General features: G+C 42.5%; 2 protein-coding genes across 2 annotated transcripts; both read right to left on the minus strand.

Annotated features, from left to right (window-relative positions):
- Positions 1 to 6,842: 6,842 nt before the first annotated feature.
- On the minus strand, positions 6,843 to 8,431 carry gadd45ga (growth arrest and DNA-damage-inducible, gamma a). The gene is made up of 4 exons (XM_080765528.1): positions 8,304 to 8,431; positions 8,086 to 8,187; positions 7,742 to 7,952; positions 6,843 to 7,602 (listed from the first exon to the last, which is right to left on the minus strand). The coding sequence occupies exons 1-4, from the start codon at positions 8,354 to 8,356 to the stop codon at positions 7,489 to 7,491; spliced, it is 480 nt and encodes a 159-aa protein (XP_080621654.1). The 5' UTR covers positions 8,357 to 8,431; the 3' UTR covers positions 6,843 to 7,488.
- A 2,710-nt stretch (positions 8,432 to 11,141) lies between these two features.
- creb3l3l (cAMP responsive element binding protein 3-like 3 like) lies at positions 11,142 to 18,727 on the minus strand. The gene is made up of 10 exons (XM_080765313.1): positions 18,583 to 18,727; positions 17,366 to 17,503; positions 16,468 to 16,846; positions 16,089 to 16,207; positions 15,703 to 15,795; positions 15,023 to 15,129; positions 14,626 to 14,694; positions 14,443 to 14,527; positions 13,652 to 13,748; positions 11,142 to 13,170 (listed from the first exon to the last, which is right to left on the minus strand). The coding sequence occupies exons 2-10, from the start codon at positions 17,501 to 17,503 to the stop codon at positions 12,761 to 12,763; spliced, it is 1,497 nt and encodes a 498-aa protein (XP_080621439.1). The 5' UTR covers positions 18,583 to 18,727; the 3' UTR covers positions 11,142 to 12,760.
- Positions 18,728 to 19,885: the final 1,158 nt, after the last annotated feature.

The following is a 19,885-nucleotide window of genomic DNA, read 5'->3' on the forward strand; positions in this document are numbered from 1 at the left end:
GCCAAACACACTCCTCATGCTCTCTGTCTGCTCTCTCTCTCTCTCTCTCTCTCTCTCTTCTTGTCACCTTTCCACCAATTAAATGGTGCAGCAAAGTCAGCAACTCATTGAGTACAAAGAGATATTCTATTACTTTACTGCTTAACCTCTTAAATCCAAATATACTTAGTTTACCGGCGTCCCCCAGGCGTCTATTCTTGGTCCTTTCCTTTTTTCCCTCTACACCAAATCTCTTCGCCAAAAATAACAAATCTCCAAGCTGTGTGTGTGTGTGTGTGTGTGTGTGTGTGTGTGTGTGTGTGTGTGTGTGTGTGTGTGTGTGTGTGTGTGTGTGTGTGTGTGTGTGTGTGTGTGTGTGTGTGTGTGTGTGTGTGCGTGCATATGGGTCAGGGGACAACAAGGTGAAGGTGGGATATGGACCAGGCTTGGTTGAGAGGTGGCATTGGGGTATAAACCATGGCTAGTGTTGAGCCTTGGTTCGGGGAAGGGGTGTGCACTACTGTGTAGGGGTGTCAGGTTAGGTGTAAGGTTACTGTACTGTATGCTACTCTATGAAGTAAATAAAGGGTGAACCAGGTCCACCAGGAGTTTAATGCCAAACAAGTTCTGCTGTTGCAGATCAGATGGAGCTGTGTGCTCAGTGCTCACTGCTCAGGCCTGTCTCTTTATGTAAGCAGCAATGGGACCAGTTAGTGTGGAGGCGTGGTGGGTGAACTGAAATAGCCCTCAGAACTAAGTCAGTCTCCACCAGCCGCCTGGTGGTATGGAGCACTTCATGGCACAAGGAGGGGTGGAGAGGTAGAGGGTAGGGGGGAAAGGAATGTAGAGAGAAAGTGAGAAAGCGGGGTCATATAGTGACAAGGTGTGCATGCCAGGTCTGATGTTTACTGTTGGTGGCACGCGAAAGCTTTAATGAATGTGCATTCCAGTGTCATTCTTCTGTGGGCAATGATGAGGATCTGTAAAGTTGGTGACTATATACAGGAGAAAGATAATTTCTGATATGCAATAAGTGACGTGGAATGTATTCATATACATGGTCATGCAAACAACTTACCACTGCCCCACCCATCTGTCTCCACTCTCTGCATTCTATTCATGCTTGTCACTTTATCATAGATGACAATCTAGCTTGGGTGGGGGAATGCTAAGTGATTTGCCAAATATGGGGTGCAGCCTCTAACCTCGGAGAGCCTGGCATCGCTGGCATAGTTTAGCTTATCCTTCTGAAGGCACATGTCCTTAAAGCCTTGCCAGGAATCCAGGCAGGAAAGCATGGCCATAGAAGCACAATGTGGGCAACATGTGAGGAACGAAGTGCACCTACACACAAGACAACAGACACAATACACATAATGCATGGCATGCACACAGATACAAATGGATAGTGGCAGGCTCCTGGCATTCATATATGAACTTAATGGACTTTTGGCTTTTTGTTTGGTAATGCAGATGTAGACAACATTCTGGATGACAGGATGATTCAAAGATAGATGACAGGGAGAACATAAAGTGAAGAAAAACAAGAACAGGGGAGTGCAGGGTTTGAGTGCCATCAGTACCAAATGCCACAGCACTGACACAAACCACTATTTCTGGATGAACACTAAACAGTCTATTTTTAGAGGAGAATTGCACTGTGCCTCACAAAGATGTCTGAACAAACACACAGGTACTTATCATTGTGGCTGAGGTTTACACGCACGCACGCATGCACACACGCACACACACATGCATGCATGTACGTATATACGCATACGTGCATGCATATACGCTCACGTGCACACAGAAAATGCATGCACATGCGCTGACGCATGTGTGCATACATGCACGCACACACACACACACACACACACACACACACACACACACACACACACAGACTCGCTCACTCACTCACTCACTCACTCAGAGAAGTGGTTTCTGCATGGCAGATATTCTTTCACTTCAATGGAGAGGTGCATTACTTTTGCATACTGATACAGTACAGCTTTTATTCAATGTGTAGTTGTACACATTAATGTCAGAGCCTGCGGCCTCTCCCATGAGTGTATGAAATGCACTAGAACATTGAGGTGTCCATAACTTGTTTAGGTGTTTCAGAGTCTTAATTTGATTTATTAAACCATGTTTGTGACTACATTCATTTCATGTGAAAAGTACCATGAGTAAGGGACCAAATGTGAAACATGACATTATATGTGGTCTAAGTTTAGTTAATTGCCTGAGGTTGTCTGAGGTTGCTGCTATTACCCTAATCCTAATGCAATCCCAAACCAATGTTACTGACAATTAAAACGAGTATGCTGTCCACACCGTGTCTACAATAACTCCCGTATTGAAAGACATTTTACAATTCAAGCTGTTGAATTTTAAATAATGCCCTAATGTCCTTGGTTTTGACTGAACTGGAGTTGTATCTCACATTAACAGAAGCTAAAACTCATGTGCCCTGACCTCATCTTCAGCGACCTGCAGTATGTCATTCTACCCCCCCCAGGGACACACTGCAGGTCAAGTGTAGGTGCACGTGTGTGTGTGTGTGTGTGTGTGTGTGTGTGTGTGTGTGTGTGTGTGTGTGTGCGTGCGTGCGTGCGTGTGTGCGTGTGTGTGTGTGTGTGTTTGTGTTTAACCTGGACACCCTCCAATTGGCTCACACAGCTGTTTTAGTGAGTCTGATTACAGGTTCACTGGATGAAGAGTCATGACCATTTAGGATAAGGTGATCTCAACTCTACCTGCATGCTGTGGTCATGCCCATTGCACAGGTGTGTGTGTGTGTGTGTGTGTGTGTGTGTGTGTGTGTGTGTGTGTGTGTGTGTGTGTGTGTGTGTGTGTGTGTGTGTGTGTGTGTGTGTGTGTGTGTGTGTGCGTGCGTGCGGATCAGTACAGACCTTAACCCCAGTTTCAACTACCTCACCCATAACCACGACCACACGAAACTGAGAAACCGTAAAGAGTCAGGTCTCGCTGACAGATTGATGTATACGATTGATGACTCCACCTGCAGGACACCTCAGTGAGCAACCTGTGCTGTTGTCTTAGGAGTCACATTGGCCACCACGCACATGAGAAATCCCTGCAGCATAAAAATCCCAGAGACCTTGCGAGAGTTGCTTACTCTGCTGCTTTCGACAACACCTGGCCTCTCGGGGTGTGAGCTCACTGTAAGCTGAGCAGAGCAGCAGACCTACAAGTGAGGTCCAGCTCTGCTCCTCGCATCTCCTCTCTCCAGTGAGTGACACATACTTAGATTAGAGATACCCGACACCGGTCATCAATCTATGTACAGTATCTCTCTCTCTCTCTCTGCAGCAGCCTGCCTGAGCATTGAGCCAGCTGGATCATGAGATCATGGTACCAATCTGGCCATGTGAGAGCAAGGAGGGAGTGGACGAGATGGGAGGGAGGGAGGGAGGGGGGTGATGGCTCAGTGTGTCATCTCATCTTTCTTTGATTACAGTAAGTGAGGGAGAGAGGGGAATGGAAGGAAGGAACCACAGTTCCCAATGATAATAATGGCTCTGGGAAGGGCAGCCTATTCCTCTATCTGAACCTAGAAGGCATTTAGAGCATTTACAGTTGAGCCATGAGTCTGGGAATCCTTGGGAATATCCCATAGCAGGTCAGTAAATGAAAGCATACGAGCGGCAAATTGAAAACATATAGCCCTAGCTTACATACTTGGAGAGTGGGCATTAGATTTTAAATAAAATAATGTTGTGACATCTGTCATAAACAGTAAACTGGCAGGTGCCAGTGGCCTAGAATGAACCCCACAAGCTTCAGAACTCTAAACAGAAAAAAACTAATTGGTTTTGACATTTTGGTACAGGTCAATATCCATCCATTTTTACAGTTTTTATTTTGTTTCTAGTATTTGCATAAAAAAACAAAGCTTTAACTTCAAGATAAGATCTACAGGCCGGACAATATCATTAAACAAACTGTTTCTTTGGTGGTGGTGACTCTCTTTCAACTTTAAAGTAAATTCCATTATAATACCAAGTTACATATCATTGAAGATTTGGGTTGCTTATTGTATAGCCACAAATGATGAGTGTGGGAATATGCAAATTAATTATGTATTAGTACTTTTCCGGTATACTGTATGTCACATGCTGGGGAATCTGACTATAACTTCCAGACAGGAAAGGGAAAACAAAACAAAGTCTGGGAAGGTCAATTAAGTATGCTACTGTCTGATGTTTATGTGTTCTAGTCTGTTTACAAGCAGAAAAAAGAGCACACATCTGTCTACTCTGTCTCTTTCTCTCTCTCTCTCTTTCTCTCTCTCTCTCTCTCTCTCTCTGTACCCCCCCTCTCTTCCTAGATTATACTTTTCTCTTTGTCTAATCATAGGCCTGCCTGCCCCCCCCCCCCCCTCTCTCTCTCTTCCTAGATTAGACTTTTCTCTTTGTTTTGGTGTATCATATGCTTGTATCTCTGGCTCAGAGCTCACATGTATATAGACAGTCTTTCTGTCTCGGACTGTCTGTAGCTCCGGGCTTTGGCACAAGGAGACACAAGGAGAACGTTTGTATAAACACACGGAAGCAGCAGTGGCAGCAGCAGAGCAGTGAACCCTCTCCAGCTGTAGTCTGCTATGGTTCTCTGTTGGCCCACATGCACCTGCAGCACACACATGACAGGAAACACAGAAGTGTGTGTACGCTTGCTTGCATGTGAGTCCGTGTAGTCGCGCACACACTCACAGAAAATGCATTAAGGAAACACGTTGCACCATGGCATGCATGGTTTTCCTTTATGCAAGTGCATCATATGACTATTATTATCAGAGATTATCTATAGATAATGTGTTTTCCTTGCTGTGCCTGAATCAACCTGTTTTTATCATAGACTGTAAGGTTTTTATGCAGCACAAAGGAGAATATGATACAGTATATCAGTAGGGATCAATCAATATAGTGATTATAAAAAGTAGGTCAAAGATTTGACAAACAGTTAAATACTAACCACGAGCCATTCTGTTTATCCAAAGCACCGAATTTAAAAAAAAAAACAATATTTGTATTCTTAAGAGAAAAGAGATACATCTTATCTGGGGCATGACATAAAATGTCAAATAAAATGGGTCATGATTGGATTCTGGGTGGTATAAAGAAGAAGCTAAGATTGCCTGACAAGATGGTTGACCTGCAAAGATACATTTCACAGTAGCATTGTGTTTTATGTTGTTCTTCCTTGAAAGTAGTTTACAGCTGGACTATAATAAAGATCTATACTGTTCAGGACACTATATACTTTAACTTTGATAGGTCATTTTTGGAAGGTATTTTGATAGGCAATCTTTTTTATTGTATTATTTTACTACTGCTTAAAAGGACCTTAACAGTACTACTACAGTACCAAGAAATGACAGACAGGCAGTTGAGAATCCAATTATTTCTGTGTTTTGCCAGTTAAATGCCAATCTATGGCTAGTTTCTGAAAACATTAGAAGCTAAATGACTCGAATATGAAACTGAGAAGCAACTGTTTGCCTGACAGTGCAGGGATTAATGGACAAGGAAAGTCCCTTAAAGGACTTTCATCTTCATTGTTCTATAAATCTGATAGACCAAAGTTTCCTTTATTCTTGGAAGACTGAGAAATTAACCAAGATAAGTTAGCATGCGGTTGCGTCTATGTGGATTTGCGAGCATGTCAGCAAACTCAGCATGTGTATGCCTGTGTCTATTAACATACAGTAATAGACAGTCTGGATCTGGACAGTGATGAACTTTGAGGCTGTTGCAGGGAAAGGTGAGGTGAGTTCTTCTCACCGACATCTTTGATGTGGGCCACTATTTACTGTCAGTTTCAGCTCACACTCTACCACAACACACAGCATGATTGAGAATGGACTTGAACTAAACCTGAGTTATAATAGAAATGGGGCCAGGAGAGAGGGAGAGCGTGCGTACGTACGTGCATATGTGCGTGCAGTGTGTCTGTGCCTGCCTGCCTCACCTGTATGCCCCAAAAGAGGGGTGCATTTGTATGAGTATAGAAACTGGACAAAGAAATAATGAACGTGCAGTTTTAGTTTTAGTTAGCCAATGTTGTCTTTGTTCATGCAATATATTTGGCAGATGCTACAGGGTTTTTGAAACTAATATTAAACCATAAATATCTGCAAACCAAGTGTGCAATGCAGTTTCCCAACATCTGTGGTAGGTAATAATCAAACTAAAGCAGTGCAGGATTGTGTTAACATTTCCTAACAGAATGCAGCCTCCCTTTTCCACTTGGATGCACAAACTGAAGCCAGCCACACTCCCCACTGACACAGATACCTCTCTCTAGTCCCCGCTGACACTGCAGAAGCTGTGTGGACTGAAAACAAAAGAGAACTCTCACTCAGGCAGGCCCCCAGCCTCCCAGTCCCCCAACCGACCTCCCCCGGTCTTGGCTCTAGCGATTGTGCAAGCTGTCGCATAAGGCAGCTGGTGTATGGGCGGTAAAAGGTCAGTGCCTGGAAAGAGCCCACGTCACAACTAGCAATGTTGCAACTGCTCTGTTTTCCCCTTTTTCTCTCATTGAACATCCCTTTCAAATCACCCGGTCAGTCTGTCACCCACATTTATTTTCCTCTTCCTGGCTGGCACTGATGACATGCAGGCCTGACTACAGTGAGAGTTGGGGTTTTTGTGCTTCCATTTCCTGCTTCTGACGTCTAATCAGCTACCACACTGCAGTGCAGTAGCTTCCTTCTATCAGTTGCATTTCAGCTAATCTTCTTAAATGGTTAAATGAAAGCATACTGCACACTGTAAGGCTAAAGCAATCTATCAGGAATGCACAGAGGAAATAACTTTTCTGACAACAGAGAATTAGAGTGTAATAAGAAATATTTATTCACAAAATATGGAAACATGTATACAGTTAAAACATGATAGTATGGTGTTGTTTTCTCTGTATTATAGTCCATAAAAGAAAAATGCTTCTCAAGTCCTTTCACAGGTGTAGAAACATCACTATTTTGCAACCCATTGTCTCTGGTTATTCCAAGTACTTCCTGTTAACACAGGAAATGTTCAAGAAAAGTGAAGTCCAACTCCCTCGGGAGGTTCAACTGGTCCAGTCTTTCTTATAAACTCCAATTCAGCGTGCACACTTTCAGAAGTCCATTTCCTGCTTAGCCTCTCTCCTTTTCTAGTTGGCCCTATTGCCTTTGCTTTAGGACAAAAGAAAAACGTTGTCCATCATTCAACTCATCTCCTCATCACTGTCCATCGGGCCTTTAGCCCTGAAAGTGGCGATCAGTCCACGTACACCTGACCCAGTCCACACTTGACCTCTGAACTTCAACCCATCCTCAGGGTAATCCAGAACCAACGTGCTGACCCAGAATGCACCGGGAGGCAGGAGCGACAGCCTCCTAATCCAAGAAAGGTAGTTGCAAGGCTTCAAAGCCCCCCCAAGTAAGGCTCCGCTCTGCTACTTTCTTTTTCATCATCATCATCATGTGAGTGTTTTGGGGCTTCAGCGCTCTGGGAGAGTGATGGTGGGGACCCAGTCATACATGCTGCGGCTCTCTTCACAGAACAGGCCAAGCTTGTCCAGGGCTGGGTCCTTCCATGGGTCGGCACTGGGGCTCTGTGTGAAGAAATGGGTCAAAGCATTAGATAGAGGAAACCAGACAGAACGTGCAGAAAGTGCAGACAGTGGACTCAGAGAGCATGCAGTATTTGTCTAGTGCTGACTGTGTGACTCATGACTGACTCACAGGACGTACCGTGACAAGAATGCAGTGTGCGTCCTTGGGCTCCCCTGTCTCGTCTGCACCCACGAGATCAGCCAGACGCCCGATGTCGTTGACGCGTACCACGTTGATATCGTTGTCAAAGCAGAACGCCTGGATGAGGGTGAAGTGGATCTGAAGAGCAATATCACACTCGTACTCCTCATCAGTGGCGAGTATGCAGAATGCCACGCTATCTGGGTCACTGCAAAGACATTGAACAAAGACCATGAGAAGATGTTCTGCTAGCTAGGCTTTTTTTTTGAAGAGAGAAAAAAAAAGAATAATAATATGTTTGTTTGATATTATTCAAACATGGCTTGAATTACAATACTTACACATTCATAATTTTAGCGGACTCGTACACTCCAACCGTCAGGTAGGCTTGTTTCTTTGCAGCGACCAGCAGCTCTTCCAGAGCTGTACCGGCGTTGTGCATCCTGAGAGGGGGAAATACAGCTTGTCAGTTGGCTGAATATACATTATGAAATTGTTCAAACGATGCATGCATTGAACCTTTTTGAATTGCTGCAAAAAATGTTGTCTGCTTATTTACCTATCAGCATTGTCCATTGTGTTTTCTTGTCCACGGATCTCTTCCAGAGTCATGATTATAATCCAACAAGAGCGATGGGTCTTTTGTGGTGATTCGAATAGTCTGCGCTGTTGTCTCTGTATAGAAGCTTGCGATATTCTGAGCTCTGAATAGGCTGTGGACGGTTTTATAGGCGGGCTGTGGGGTTTCTCGGCAAGGGGCGGTCTTTCCCCTAGCTGCCTTTCACGATTGGCTTAGAGCAGCCGAGGTGACGAAAGCAAAAGTCCCTGCTACCGAGTCCCGACACCGTTCTAAACAGTGCGCCTGTTGACAACCCCACGTGGGTCAGGATTACACCGTTTCAAGAAATCCCCCCGCCCCCACCCCATTCTCACTCTTGCCTGTTGTCGACAACATCCAACATCACCAGAGAATGTACTAAATTAAACTATGGATCTCTGGAGGCTGCGTTTCCCATCAAAAGGGTCTCAGTAGTACCTATTCCACTTTGTGTTCACTGAACACAGCAGGTTGATATGCGGCTCCACCTGCTGTGTTGTTCGCTGTGTGTTATATAATTGTTATGTACTTGTAACTTCACACACTGCGGACATGTGGTGTTTTCTCATGGCTATTATAAAACAACTCTGAATATGTTAGACCATTTTGGCTATGCATATTTATGTTAATCTAGCATGCTAGTCTGCAAAGTGGCAAGTCCATTGATAGTTAAACTCTGTCCCACTTTTTCCCCGTATTAATTTGCACCTAAAAAACCCCAAAAATATTATTTGGGGAACAGTGTTCTGTTCGAGAAACAACATTTCCCAGAGTTGTGCAGAGAACTCAGAAACAAGCCTGTTTCAAGTAAAACACGATTTTTTATTCATGAATAATTGGTACAAAGTGACCAGAACAGCTTGAGAGCGACGGCACACGTCAAAGTGATGCCCGTCCACTGAATAGGAATCCTTTGCATAATGGTCAGGGGTTCTTGGCGCGTGGCGACCCCACACCCACTGCCAAGACAACAGCGACTCTTGTCATAACAATGGACTCGTGCCCCACCTGCCCCTGGTTGTTTTATGACCCGAGGGGGCGACGTGTGTGTGTGTGTGTGTGTGTGTGTGTGTGTGTGTGTGTGTGTGTGTGTCGCGTCGCCACAGTTCTTATCACGTTAACGAGGGGCCTCCGGCAGATGCATGACAGATGCGGATTGCGGACCCCCTATGAAAAGTGACGCGTGCCAGCCTCCTAGTCACTTATTGACTTCTTAATATGTAACTTACATTCAACACTTTTCTGTCGACAGGTGAGGGGTGACCCACACGCTAGCTGCGTGTATGTGCTGATTGCGCTCCAGCCTCCAATTTATTTGATTCTTTAATGAGCTGCCCTGTCTCAGCTAGTTTTTGCAAATTAGCTGCCCTTCTGGACCTGGAGAGAAAAAACGGCCCTTGTTTTAAATATTTACCGAGGCATGCACGACCTTTAGAAACTACAATAATGTGTAGCCTATTCATGTGCAAGTGGATGGATTAGTTTATCTAACAAACCATACTGTAGCCTACGTTGACACCTCCACAGAGTGCACTGCATCGGCCTTTGAGCTCAAAATGTAAGCTGTTGTCCCCACCTGGTGGTGATAAGAGATCGACCTTTCCTCTACAGAATAAGCGCATGACAACGCCACAGCACTACGCACGTGAGTCATCATCCCAAATAGGCAGCGATGATTGAGTTGTTCCCCAGAGCTGACAATACGTCTAAACTCTGACACATTATTGATCATCATCTGCTTGCTGGTTCAATCTAGTATTAAGTAGGAATATAATCAGGACAACAACACACATTAACAACAACAGATGGCAGTTTTTTTCGATGGCATCTATTCTAGGCCTATATTTAGGGTCAAACGTAGGCGAAGATTTAGACTCTCGTCTCTTTTTTTTCCTACGCATTTAGCGTTTTTGACCTTTTCAGTCAACGATAGTCAAAGTGTTCATTTCTCTGAGGGGGGAACGGCACCAGGCACAGCTTTCCCTTAGAGCTCCGAATATGCAAATGAAAAGTATATAATATAAATAAGGTACTTACCCTGATGTCCCAAATATTAGAGATGCCTACGGGGGGCTTGTGCAATGTATTAGTCAGTTAGCTTTCAATAAAGAAGCGTTTTAATCCCGTTTGTGGCCGAACGCCATTCCCCCCTCCTTTACTTCCTGTTTACGTTGAGCGTAATTCCGGTTTTCACCGGATGCGCCCCTCACTACCGCCATCTATGGCCATTGGGAATAATTGGAATCCACCTCATACGGGATATAAAAAAAAACGTCTTTATTGAAAACTACGGACTAATACATTGCACAAGCCCCCCGTAGGCATCTCTAACATTTGGGGCATCAGGGTAAGCACCTTATATTTTGCATTTTTACATGTTCTGAGCTCTAAGGGGGAAGCTGGTGCCGTTCTCCCTCCTCAGGGAAATACTCTCATAGATTGAAAATGTAAAAATAAAATAAAATAGAATAATATACATTTACGACTAAGATGAGGTCAAATGGAGACTTTCAATACTCAACCCTCAGGTCCGGGACGTATGTTGATCCCAAGTATGCTGAACACTAAACAGCTACTTGGTGGCCTCTGAATGGCCAAGAGGGGTTGTTGTGAATTCCCCTCACACTATTTGTTATGTGTTGGCTAAATAAGATAGGCTATGTTGGAGGTAGTTAGCATATTGATGCAACATAGTGACAGACTAAAGGGATGTCCATGAACATATTTGAGAAACACACACACGTGACCTAATTGTCTTGAAACATTGCATAGTGTCAAACTAAATAAGTAGGCCTACTGTTTATCTTGATATATAAAAAGATTTTATTAGAGATGAACATACATGTATAATACATAAACAATTCAAATGTACACATTATCACCAATCTTTTGAGTTTAATTACATTCTACTATTCTTGATCAATGGCAAATATCAGTGCATTTTACCTTTATCTTTAACATGTTAAACATTAAAACTCCCACTGACAGTCTATCATAACAAAAAGCAGTTCCAATACCATTCCATTTGACCGATAAGAAATCCACAATAAACTAAAGCCTCATTGGGACATTATACTGCAAGTCTGCAACAAAGATTACAGAGTAAATATTAGAACCCCATTCCATGCCACAAAAGGTCTTGAGGTAATTTGGACAAGTTTAAAAAAATAATAATTTCAAAACAGTTGAGAAACGGTGAGAAAAGTGATAATGAGGGTAGGTTGGGGTCTGTCTACAATGGCACAGTCAACAAAGTCTATATGACAAAGTGCGTAATTTTCTATTATTCAGACACAGACCTATTTCCTTTTGCTTGATTTACTGTACAACATAAATGGATTATAAAAACAATCCAAAAATAAAAAAGGAGCATGAATACCCTTGTTACAAGGGAAATGCTAAAAAAAACTTTACAAGTTAACTAAAATGGCCAAATGTCCTGCAATGGCTAAAGCAGTACAGCAGTCAAACCACTTTTAATAAAGCATCATGGGAACTAAGCAGCCTATATTGTACTCTACTATGCTATGGATGCTGTTAGCTGGCTGGCTGGCTCTTAGTATTAAGGCTATTTTGTGCTTCATTGTACAACCCTTTCACTCAACAAAAAAGAATGCATTTTCACTTGACAATATGCAATTTCTTTTTAAAGACACTTGTCAAAGAGGTTGTTCAACAAAGTATAAATACCCTTAGACTACCTTTTCCAGAATCATTCACTACGAGAATAAGGTAATTCTTCATGAAGGTACAGTAACATCTACACCAGCACCAAGCTACAAAGATGGTTCAAGACTCAAGCAAAGATCTCCCTGGGATTTTGCAATATTGTAGTGCTGAGGCACCATCTATGCAATTACTTCTATTGAAGTTATCTATTGTGGACTGATTAAGGGGCACTTCTGATGGTGAATCCTCAGTTCTTAGGTAATGTGTGATACCGACATAATGCCAGGTAACCGCAGCCAGGTAACAATCTCTAAACATGGAAATAGTCTAAATCCTTTATAATCACTGAACATGATAATTAGTACAAAGTGCTCACAAAGGAACAGTAGTATGTTCAAAGACTGACAGGGGACAGTAGGGACAAATCAAACTCAAAGATTTTTTTTCCTCTTCCTCCTTTTAGGCAAGGACTATTAAAAGAGGACAGGCAGCAAAGACCTACGGTGGACTCCATGTTGCTCCTTCGAAGGAAAGAAACATGCGCAGTTGAGACCAAGGAAGCTGAACGCGGAAGTGTTGGCTGAATATAGCCCATTGCCCATGTTTCTTTCCTTCCAGGGAGCAACATGGAGTCCACTGTACGGTATTCGCTTCCTGTCCTCTTTTAATAGTCCTTGCTTTTAGGAGACCTCTAGCACCTGAAAACAAAACAAATATATATGGCTCCCTCTGCTGGTTCTATCCAGCTACTACATCTCATCCGACCGATGTTGCTGTAATATGACTGACGTCGATTGCAGCTCGATCCAGTTCTCCTTGGATCCCGGGACCTCATACGTTACAGAGGCCACAACAGCTTCTATGGATCCCTCTGCCGTAGACTCTACTCCTCCGCCCGAGTCTGGCTTCACCTCGCCTGCTTGAGTGGCCTGACTGGAAGGGAAGTCAGCGGAGGAGTTGCTGTTGATACCAGTCTCGGAGTCTGCCTGTTCCACCCGCTGGAAGTCTGGGGTGTGGTTCTTCTGACCGACAGCAAAGATAGCCTTGACATTCTCCACCTCTGCTGGCGGCACCAGGAGGAGCTCTTCTTCCTCAGAGTCGACATAAGACACAGCGTCTGTACTCTCCTGGGGCACCGAACGCAATGTCCTGGACATGACTGCAAAGGTGGAGTACAGTACATCAATGACAGAGTAGTTACATACTACTACTATGTCTATGCTTTAAACACCATCTATAATATGTTTTCATTTTATGTCATCAATTGTAAAAGTAGGAGTCACTGTATTTCAAATATCTCATTTCAGAATGAAGTTTTTCATCACCCCAATTCAAAGACTCGATATTCATATCATTGAAGTAGGAGAGATCTTTTACAGTCTCAAAGAAACATTCAATCATGAAATTACGTATCTGTAAAGGGATTTCTACATATACGGCTGCTATGCTGTCATAGTTCTCTGCCTTCAATTCCCTGCCTTTCCACACAGTAAATGCTGCATATACACTCAATACAAGGGAACAGTTCTGCTAAATGAATGCAGAAGATGAAATAAAATAAAATCTTCTACAAAAATGGCACTGACAGAATCTAATTTTGTGATAGTAAAATATTTTTTTCTCATGTGTAATAAACCTACTTGAAGACGGTGTGTACAGCTCTTTCTGTCCTGTACTTCTGCTGCCAAACGGGTTGACTGAAGGGAAGATAATGAGGCAGAAAGACAGGAGGAAAACCTGCGAGAACAAATGGAAGGGAAATTAAGAATACAGTGTATCTGCAAATTTAAGACCTTATAATACCACAGAGTGGACATTTGATATTAAAAGTCGTTATGCAAATGCAATGCAAGGCTGCCAACTTTCAGGGATAGGTTGAAGCGGGTTATGGCTGCACAGATGTTTCCCTACTCGCAGTGCGTATTTCGCAATTATAGGTAGCGACGGCACTGCTCAAGGGGTTTATCAGAGGTGTGTTCTACCGTGTTACGCTATATACGTAGTATACCGTCCAAGAGTAAAAATAATCGTATACCCCCGTGACCATGCGCAAGCGTATATGTTGTGCATTAACTTTAGAGATTTCATATTAGGATAGTCACATTATGAATTGATCTGAGATACATCCTGTAGCTTTAAATAATGGTGCCATCTGCTGTCCAAATAGAGGAGTAGTATTTACCAGATCCTTTCCTCGTCTCTCCATTCTCACTGCTTTTGTCTTTTTCTTAATATATTTTCAACTGTAAAACCTTTCTCAATTATCTTACTCGCCTGTCTGCCACACATTTAGCCCTTGTGAAGGCAACAACAGTGGAGGGAGCGCTTGTTTTCCTGGTGCGTAGTGTAATGCGAGTAGAAAGGTTATTAGTGTGTTTGACCATCAGTGATTGACAAAAAGGGGATAGTATATAGCTTGTTCTTCTCTTACCATAACACAAGTACTGGTGGTGGTGTTCTTCAAGGTGGACATCTTTACAATAGATTGCAGCTTCCTCAGTTGCTCTGCCAATGACCTAAAATAGTCACATATAGGAAGGATGACACGTGTCATTAAAATTACGTATTTATGAATATGAATGCATATGATGATTTTCAAGAGTCGCCGCCTTACGTCTTGTCTTTTTCGAGCTGTTGGACTTTCTTTTGTAGCTCCTGGTTGTGTGCTGTGCAGATGGCAACTCTGAAGAAGGGAGCATTACCAATTAGCATGTAAGGCATGTTTAATACATATTGTAGCTATACTGTATATTGGAGTAAAAAAGAAAACATGCTCAACATTGTTAGTTATAATTTCTTCAACATTATTATGTGATCCAGGACAGCGGAAATAACGGAACAACTCCTTTACAATTCATACTATGTGGTTTATCTGTAAAACTAAGCCGTAACTAAATAAAGCATCCACAGATTTGGGCTTATGTTTAACCTACTGTACTCACAAGTGGACTCTGTTTAATGCCTACATCTCTTTTTCAAAATATGTTTAATTCTTGTCTTCATTTGCTCACCTGTTTTCCAGTCCATCAACATACACCTTCTTCTTCTTGCGGCTCTCCTGAGCAGATTGTTTGTTGCGGATTTTCCTTCTCACCCTCTTCAAGGTCCTTTCCTCGGCCTGTGACAGAGAGAGAGGGAGAAGTCATCAGTGTGCATTAAGCAGTCTCAAGCAGCAGCTGGGTCTTACATTACCTGCATGTGCTACTTCTAGAATGGCAAGGTAGGGTAAAGAAACAAGAGGCTCTACTATAATAGAGCATACTAAAAGATATAAGCATATTCTATTGTTCCTCATTTGTATGATGTATGAGAAGCATATATCACTGACGAGTGACGGAGGTCCCAGGACCAATACGGTTGCTAATTTTATTCAGCCTCACTATGAGCAATGAGCACTTTAAAATAAAATAAAGACTATTGTCTTAGTCTTTGTCTAAGGAGTCTTCCTTAATATACTAATGCAGTCTTTTTCTTCCTTTATATTTTTGAGACCACCACATTGACTGCAGTCAACCCTCAACAAAGGACAAAGAAGGGCGCAACCGTTTGCTCTGGTCGATATTGTAAATTATACCATTTACAATATGATAATAGATTATTATATTTTTTAACATTTGTATAAAAATATATATATTCACAATTAGAATTAATTAGATTATTGTTCCCTATTTATTCCCCATGCCAGTATTACCTTTGTGAGAGGCATGTCAGAGGGAATGCTTGCTCCCTCTTTGGCCAGAAGCCGTTTCTCCTCTTCAGTGAGCACAAGCTCCTTGAATTGGAACTGGAAGGAGAAAAATTTAGATTTTTAGAAGTTATTCAGGAGAAAATATTTTTGTCATTAAATAGATGCATGCGTGTGACATGTGTATGTAAGTACACATGCATATACAAATATGCAGTTAATTTGAAAGTCACGATATTACTGTAAAAAACAATGGCTACTAAACACTAACAGAATATGTTTGAGGTTTCATAGCTTCTTCAATTTTGTCAACGTTACGTCTCTTGTCTGGTCACATTTATGTCAGTCTGACATTTATGTGGAATAATATTGATGAGGGAGTGAAAACTGACCTGTTCTGAGTTTTTGCTGTGCAGTGTGGAATCCTGGGTTGAGTTCTCTATGGCCAAAGTGCAGGGCATCTCACAGTCACTGGCGGAGTCCTGTTCCATTACTTCACTTTCCAGATCATCTGAATAAACAGAAAATGCTCATTTAAAAGAATACCCTACTCTATACCAATACCATACCTTTTTTTAAGTTAACATTAATCGCAGTGTGAGAAGTATGCAATGCCCCCATCAAGTAGTTTGTTTGAAACAGACAAAAACAGACATTCTGCAGATTAAATGTTTAGGCTTTAACTTGTTATGGAAAATGGGTAAGTTATTGACATGAACAAATGACTATCAAAATGATGAGCGTCATCTTGTATTAGGCTACCATGCATACCCAAATCAATGAAAACATCCATGTCCGGCTTCTCTGCTCTCACACTCTGGAGGACATCCAGGTCCACGCCTCCGCCTTGCAGCAGAGAGTAGCTGTGGTCTGTCTGGACAGCCAGTGCTTCTAGGTTCTCCACTTGGGGCTCTCCTAGTGCCAGGGCAGGTTCAGAGGGCACCGGGCTCGGCACAGGGTCCGTGTCACTCTCTTGGGGACTGGAGCAGCCCAGAATGTTGATAGTTCCCATTCCGCCACTGGTGCTGCTGTCGTCGGAAATGCCGCTGTCACTGCCCAGGGGAGAGTGGGAGGGGCAGATAGCAGTCATGCTGTCTTCTCCCTCCAGCAAGCTGGACAGAAAGTCCTCTGTATCCATACCTGTAAGAATCTAGGAAAACACAGTCATATTGTTACAGCCATCTGAGAGCCAACACTAATGAAAAATAGTATATTTTGTCTTGTTTTATTTCAGATAAACAACATTTGTGCTTAAATGTGTCCACATAACATTTTAAAAAGCAATGGAGGAATTGTATATGGCAGTGTCTGGTTTTCCAGTTATGTGTGACAGTTTCTATTGTTACCACAATTTAGTTTAGAGATTGTGTACTGTAAATCCTAGAGATGGCATACTGTAAGGGGCCAACACTAGATCATGTGTCAACACAAACATAGAGCTCTTACAAGTAAACCGTGACAGCAGCTGTTTCTGTTACTACGTGAGCAAACATTGAGTAAAAAATCTTGTCATTAAACATAGACAGCAGTGAGAAAGCTCTTATTCTAAATTACTGTAGTGTCCACACCAATCATTATAACTAACAGAATGAGTGTCCTGTTATTGTTCTTTGGACTTGACCTATGCCGGTTGTGGAGTTGTCATTTTGGCAATACAAGTAATTCTTACATCTTGCTCAGCCAGCCAGTCTTCAATAAGAGCTTTCCCATCAGGGAAGAAGGGATCAGGAGTATCATTCTCTCCATGAAACAGGAGACCTAAGAGGTCTGGTCCATCCATTGCTGGAAGGTCCTCAATCACTGACATCTAAAGAGACACAAAACATATTTACACATGTTTAATTTGGAGTATATAATAGTGTGTGTGTGTGTGTGTGTGTGTGTGTGTGTGTGTGTGTGTGTGTGTGTGTGTGTGTGTGTGTGTGTGTGTGTGTGTGTACACAGTACTGAATTCTAATAACAGAGCTGTTTAGTGAGTCTGATTAGTAATTACAGATAAGGAGTTTTCTGGATAAGGAGTTATGGCCATCAGGTGATCTCAAGCCTCTATGTGTATACACATTCTGTACATTCTGTACTGTTTGGATTCAAGCACTGAGACACATGTTGTTGAGAGTGTGTGGGACATCAGAAGCATGTGTGTGTGTGTGTGTGTGTGTGTGTGTGTGTGTGTGTGTGTGTGTGTGTGTGTGTGTGTGTGTGTGTGTGTGTGTGTGTGTGTGTGTGTGAGACACGTTGTCGGCTAAAATGGATTCAAGTGTAAACTGGATTCTTCTACAACATGAATCTGGGTAGGACCATATAAATGTTTTGTCGAGGTAATCGTGGTAAGGATCAGTCGACGTGTCAACTAAATGTCAACAGTTAGATGTTGCATCATGGCCAGCATGAGCTCATCCTTTATCTGGGCCCCGCCCACACATGTCATTGTTGTCGCGTGAGAAGAAGGATACAGCTGTAAGAATATCAAGTGTCAAAACAAATACGATACGTGGTTCTTTGTTTGAATCTTTACTGAAAGCATAGCATATTATAGTTCTCTATTACTTAATAATTATAAATATCTACAAAAAATGAGTGTGCGCCCCCTTCATTTCATTGTCTTGCAGGAAGAATGCACATTGCTTGCTGAGACGTTTGACCTACTTATTGACCATTTTACACAGAGGAAACGGTTCAATAGTAATTTGTTGTAAACCCAAAATGACATCGCTTGGAGGAAGACAATAATCTAGCTAACATTAGCAGCACTACAGGTCAGCTAACGTAACATTATAATAAACCTGCGCTTTTACTGCCAAGAGGGCGTGGTCGACGTTGACGAATGTAAAACAAAGTGGAAAATTACAATTATTGAATATCACACGACAATAACGAATATCGTACCTTTGTATGATCGCAGTAAACACAGATACCATTCGAGTGAGTCAGTGTATTCAGTGTGGTCGGTCGGGGGGGATTTTAATTTCTACCCGTCTTTCGCCTCAGCTTCCAGATAGAGCACTTCCTTCCAACATAGGCAAAAATTGCGTCATCACGTAAAGATAAGACAGGTCCGCGTACGTAGTGCGGTACGGCACCGACGGCACATGGTCTTCTGGGGAATGTAGTATATTATATGGCCGGGACTCCCATATTTGTGCCATCTCTCTCTCTCTCTCTCTCTCTCTCTCTCTCTCTCTCTCTCTCTCTCTCTCTCTCTCTCTCTCTCTCTCTCTCTCTCTCTCTTGTATTCATTTATTTATTTATTTGATCAAGATCAAGACCAAGATCATCAAATGAGACCACTGCACCGCAGCACCAGGCTGTTTAGATCTTATATTGTTAATTAATATATTTAAAGGAAACAGAATTGAGAGGGAAAGGTATTAATAAGGATACATGTACCACCATAGGGATGGATGCAGAGTAGACATTTTGGAAAATGGTCACACACACACACACACACACACACACACACACACACACACACACACACACACACACACACACACACACACACACACACACACACACACACACACACACACACACACACACACACACACACGCACACACACGTCCATCCACCTACATCTATTCCATTCACCAGAATGTTGTGAATGAGTCTGTGGCTAAGGAATGGATGTGCAGATTGTGCACTGAAGCCACCAGGGGGCCCTATAGCCTTCCACATATTACAATGAGCTTCAGGCTTTATCAATGGGAAGATAGCCTAGGTACCCAGGCTTTGATTTTCGTGTGTGCATTAATGTGATTGGGAAGAGGAATAAGGACGCTCTACAAGGTTTAATATGAAATCTTATTTTGTATTAGTTCGCTGTTATTAGGTGGCCAAGCCTATAGGCTGCCACCTCATTGTTTTTGTGGTTTTTCCCATCTTTTTCTTCTGCAAAAACTAGCAGTTCTGGCTTAATAACTACCAATCGTTTTCCGCGAAACTTGGCATAGAGGGCTGGCTATCATGCCAAACAGAGAAGACCATGGAGCCCAAGACCATTGGCCAAAGGGTGGCGCTCTTGATTGATTGATTGATACTGTAATTGACTGATGCATTTCAATTCAATTCAATTCAATTCAATTCAATTCAATTCAGTTCAGTTCAGTTCAGTTCAGTTCAGTTCAGTTCAGTTCAGTTCAGTTCAGTTCAGTTCAGTTCAGTTCAGTTCAGTTCAGTTCAATTCAATTC

This window comes from Protomyctophum bolini (genome assembly GCF_963924005.1).
Source record: "Protomyctophum bolini genome assembly, chromosome: 6".
Taxonomy (NCBI): Eukaryota; Metazoa; Chordata; class Actinopteri; order Myctophiformes; family Myctophidae; genus Protomyctophum; species Protomyctophum bolini.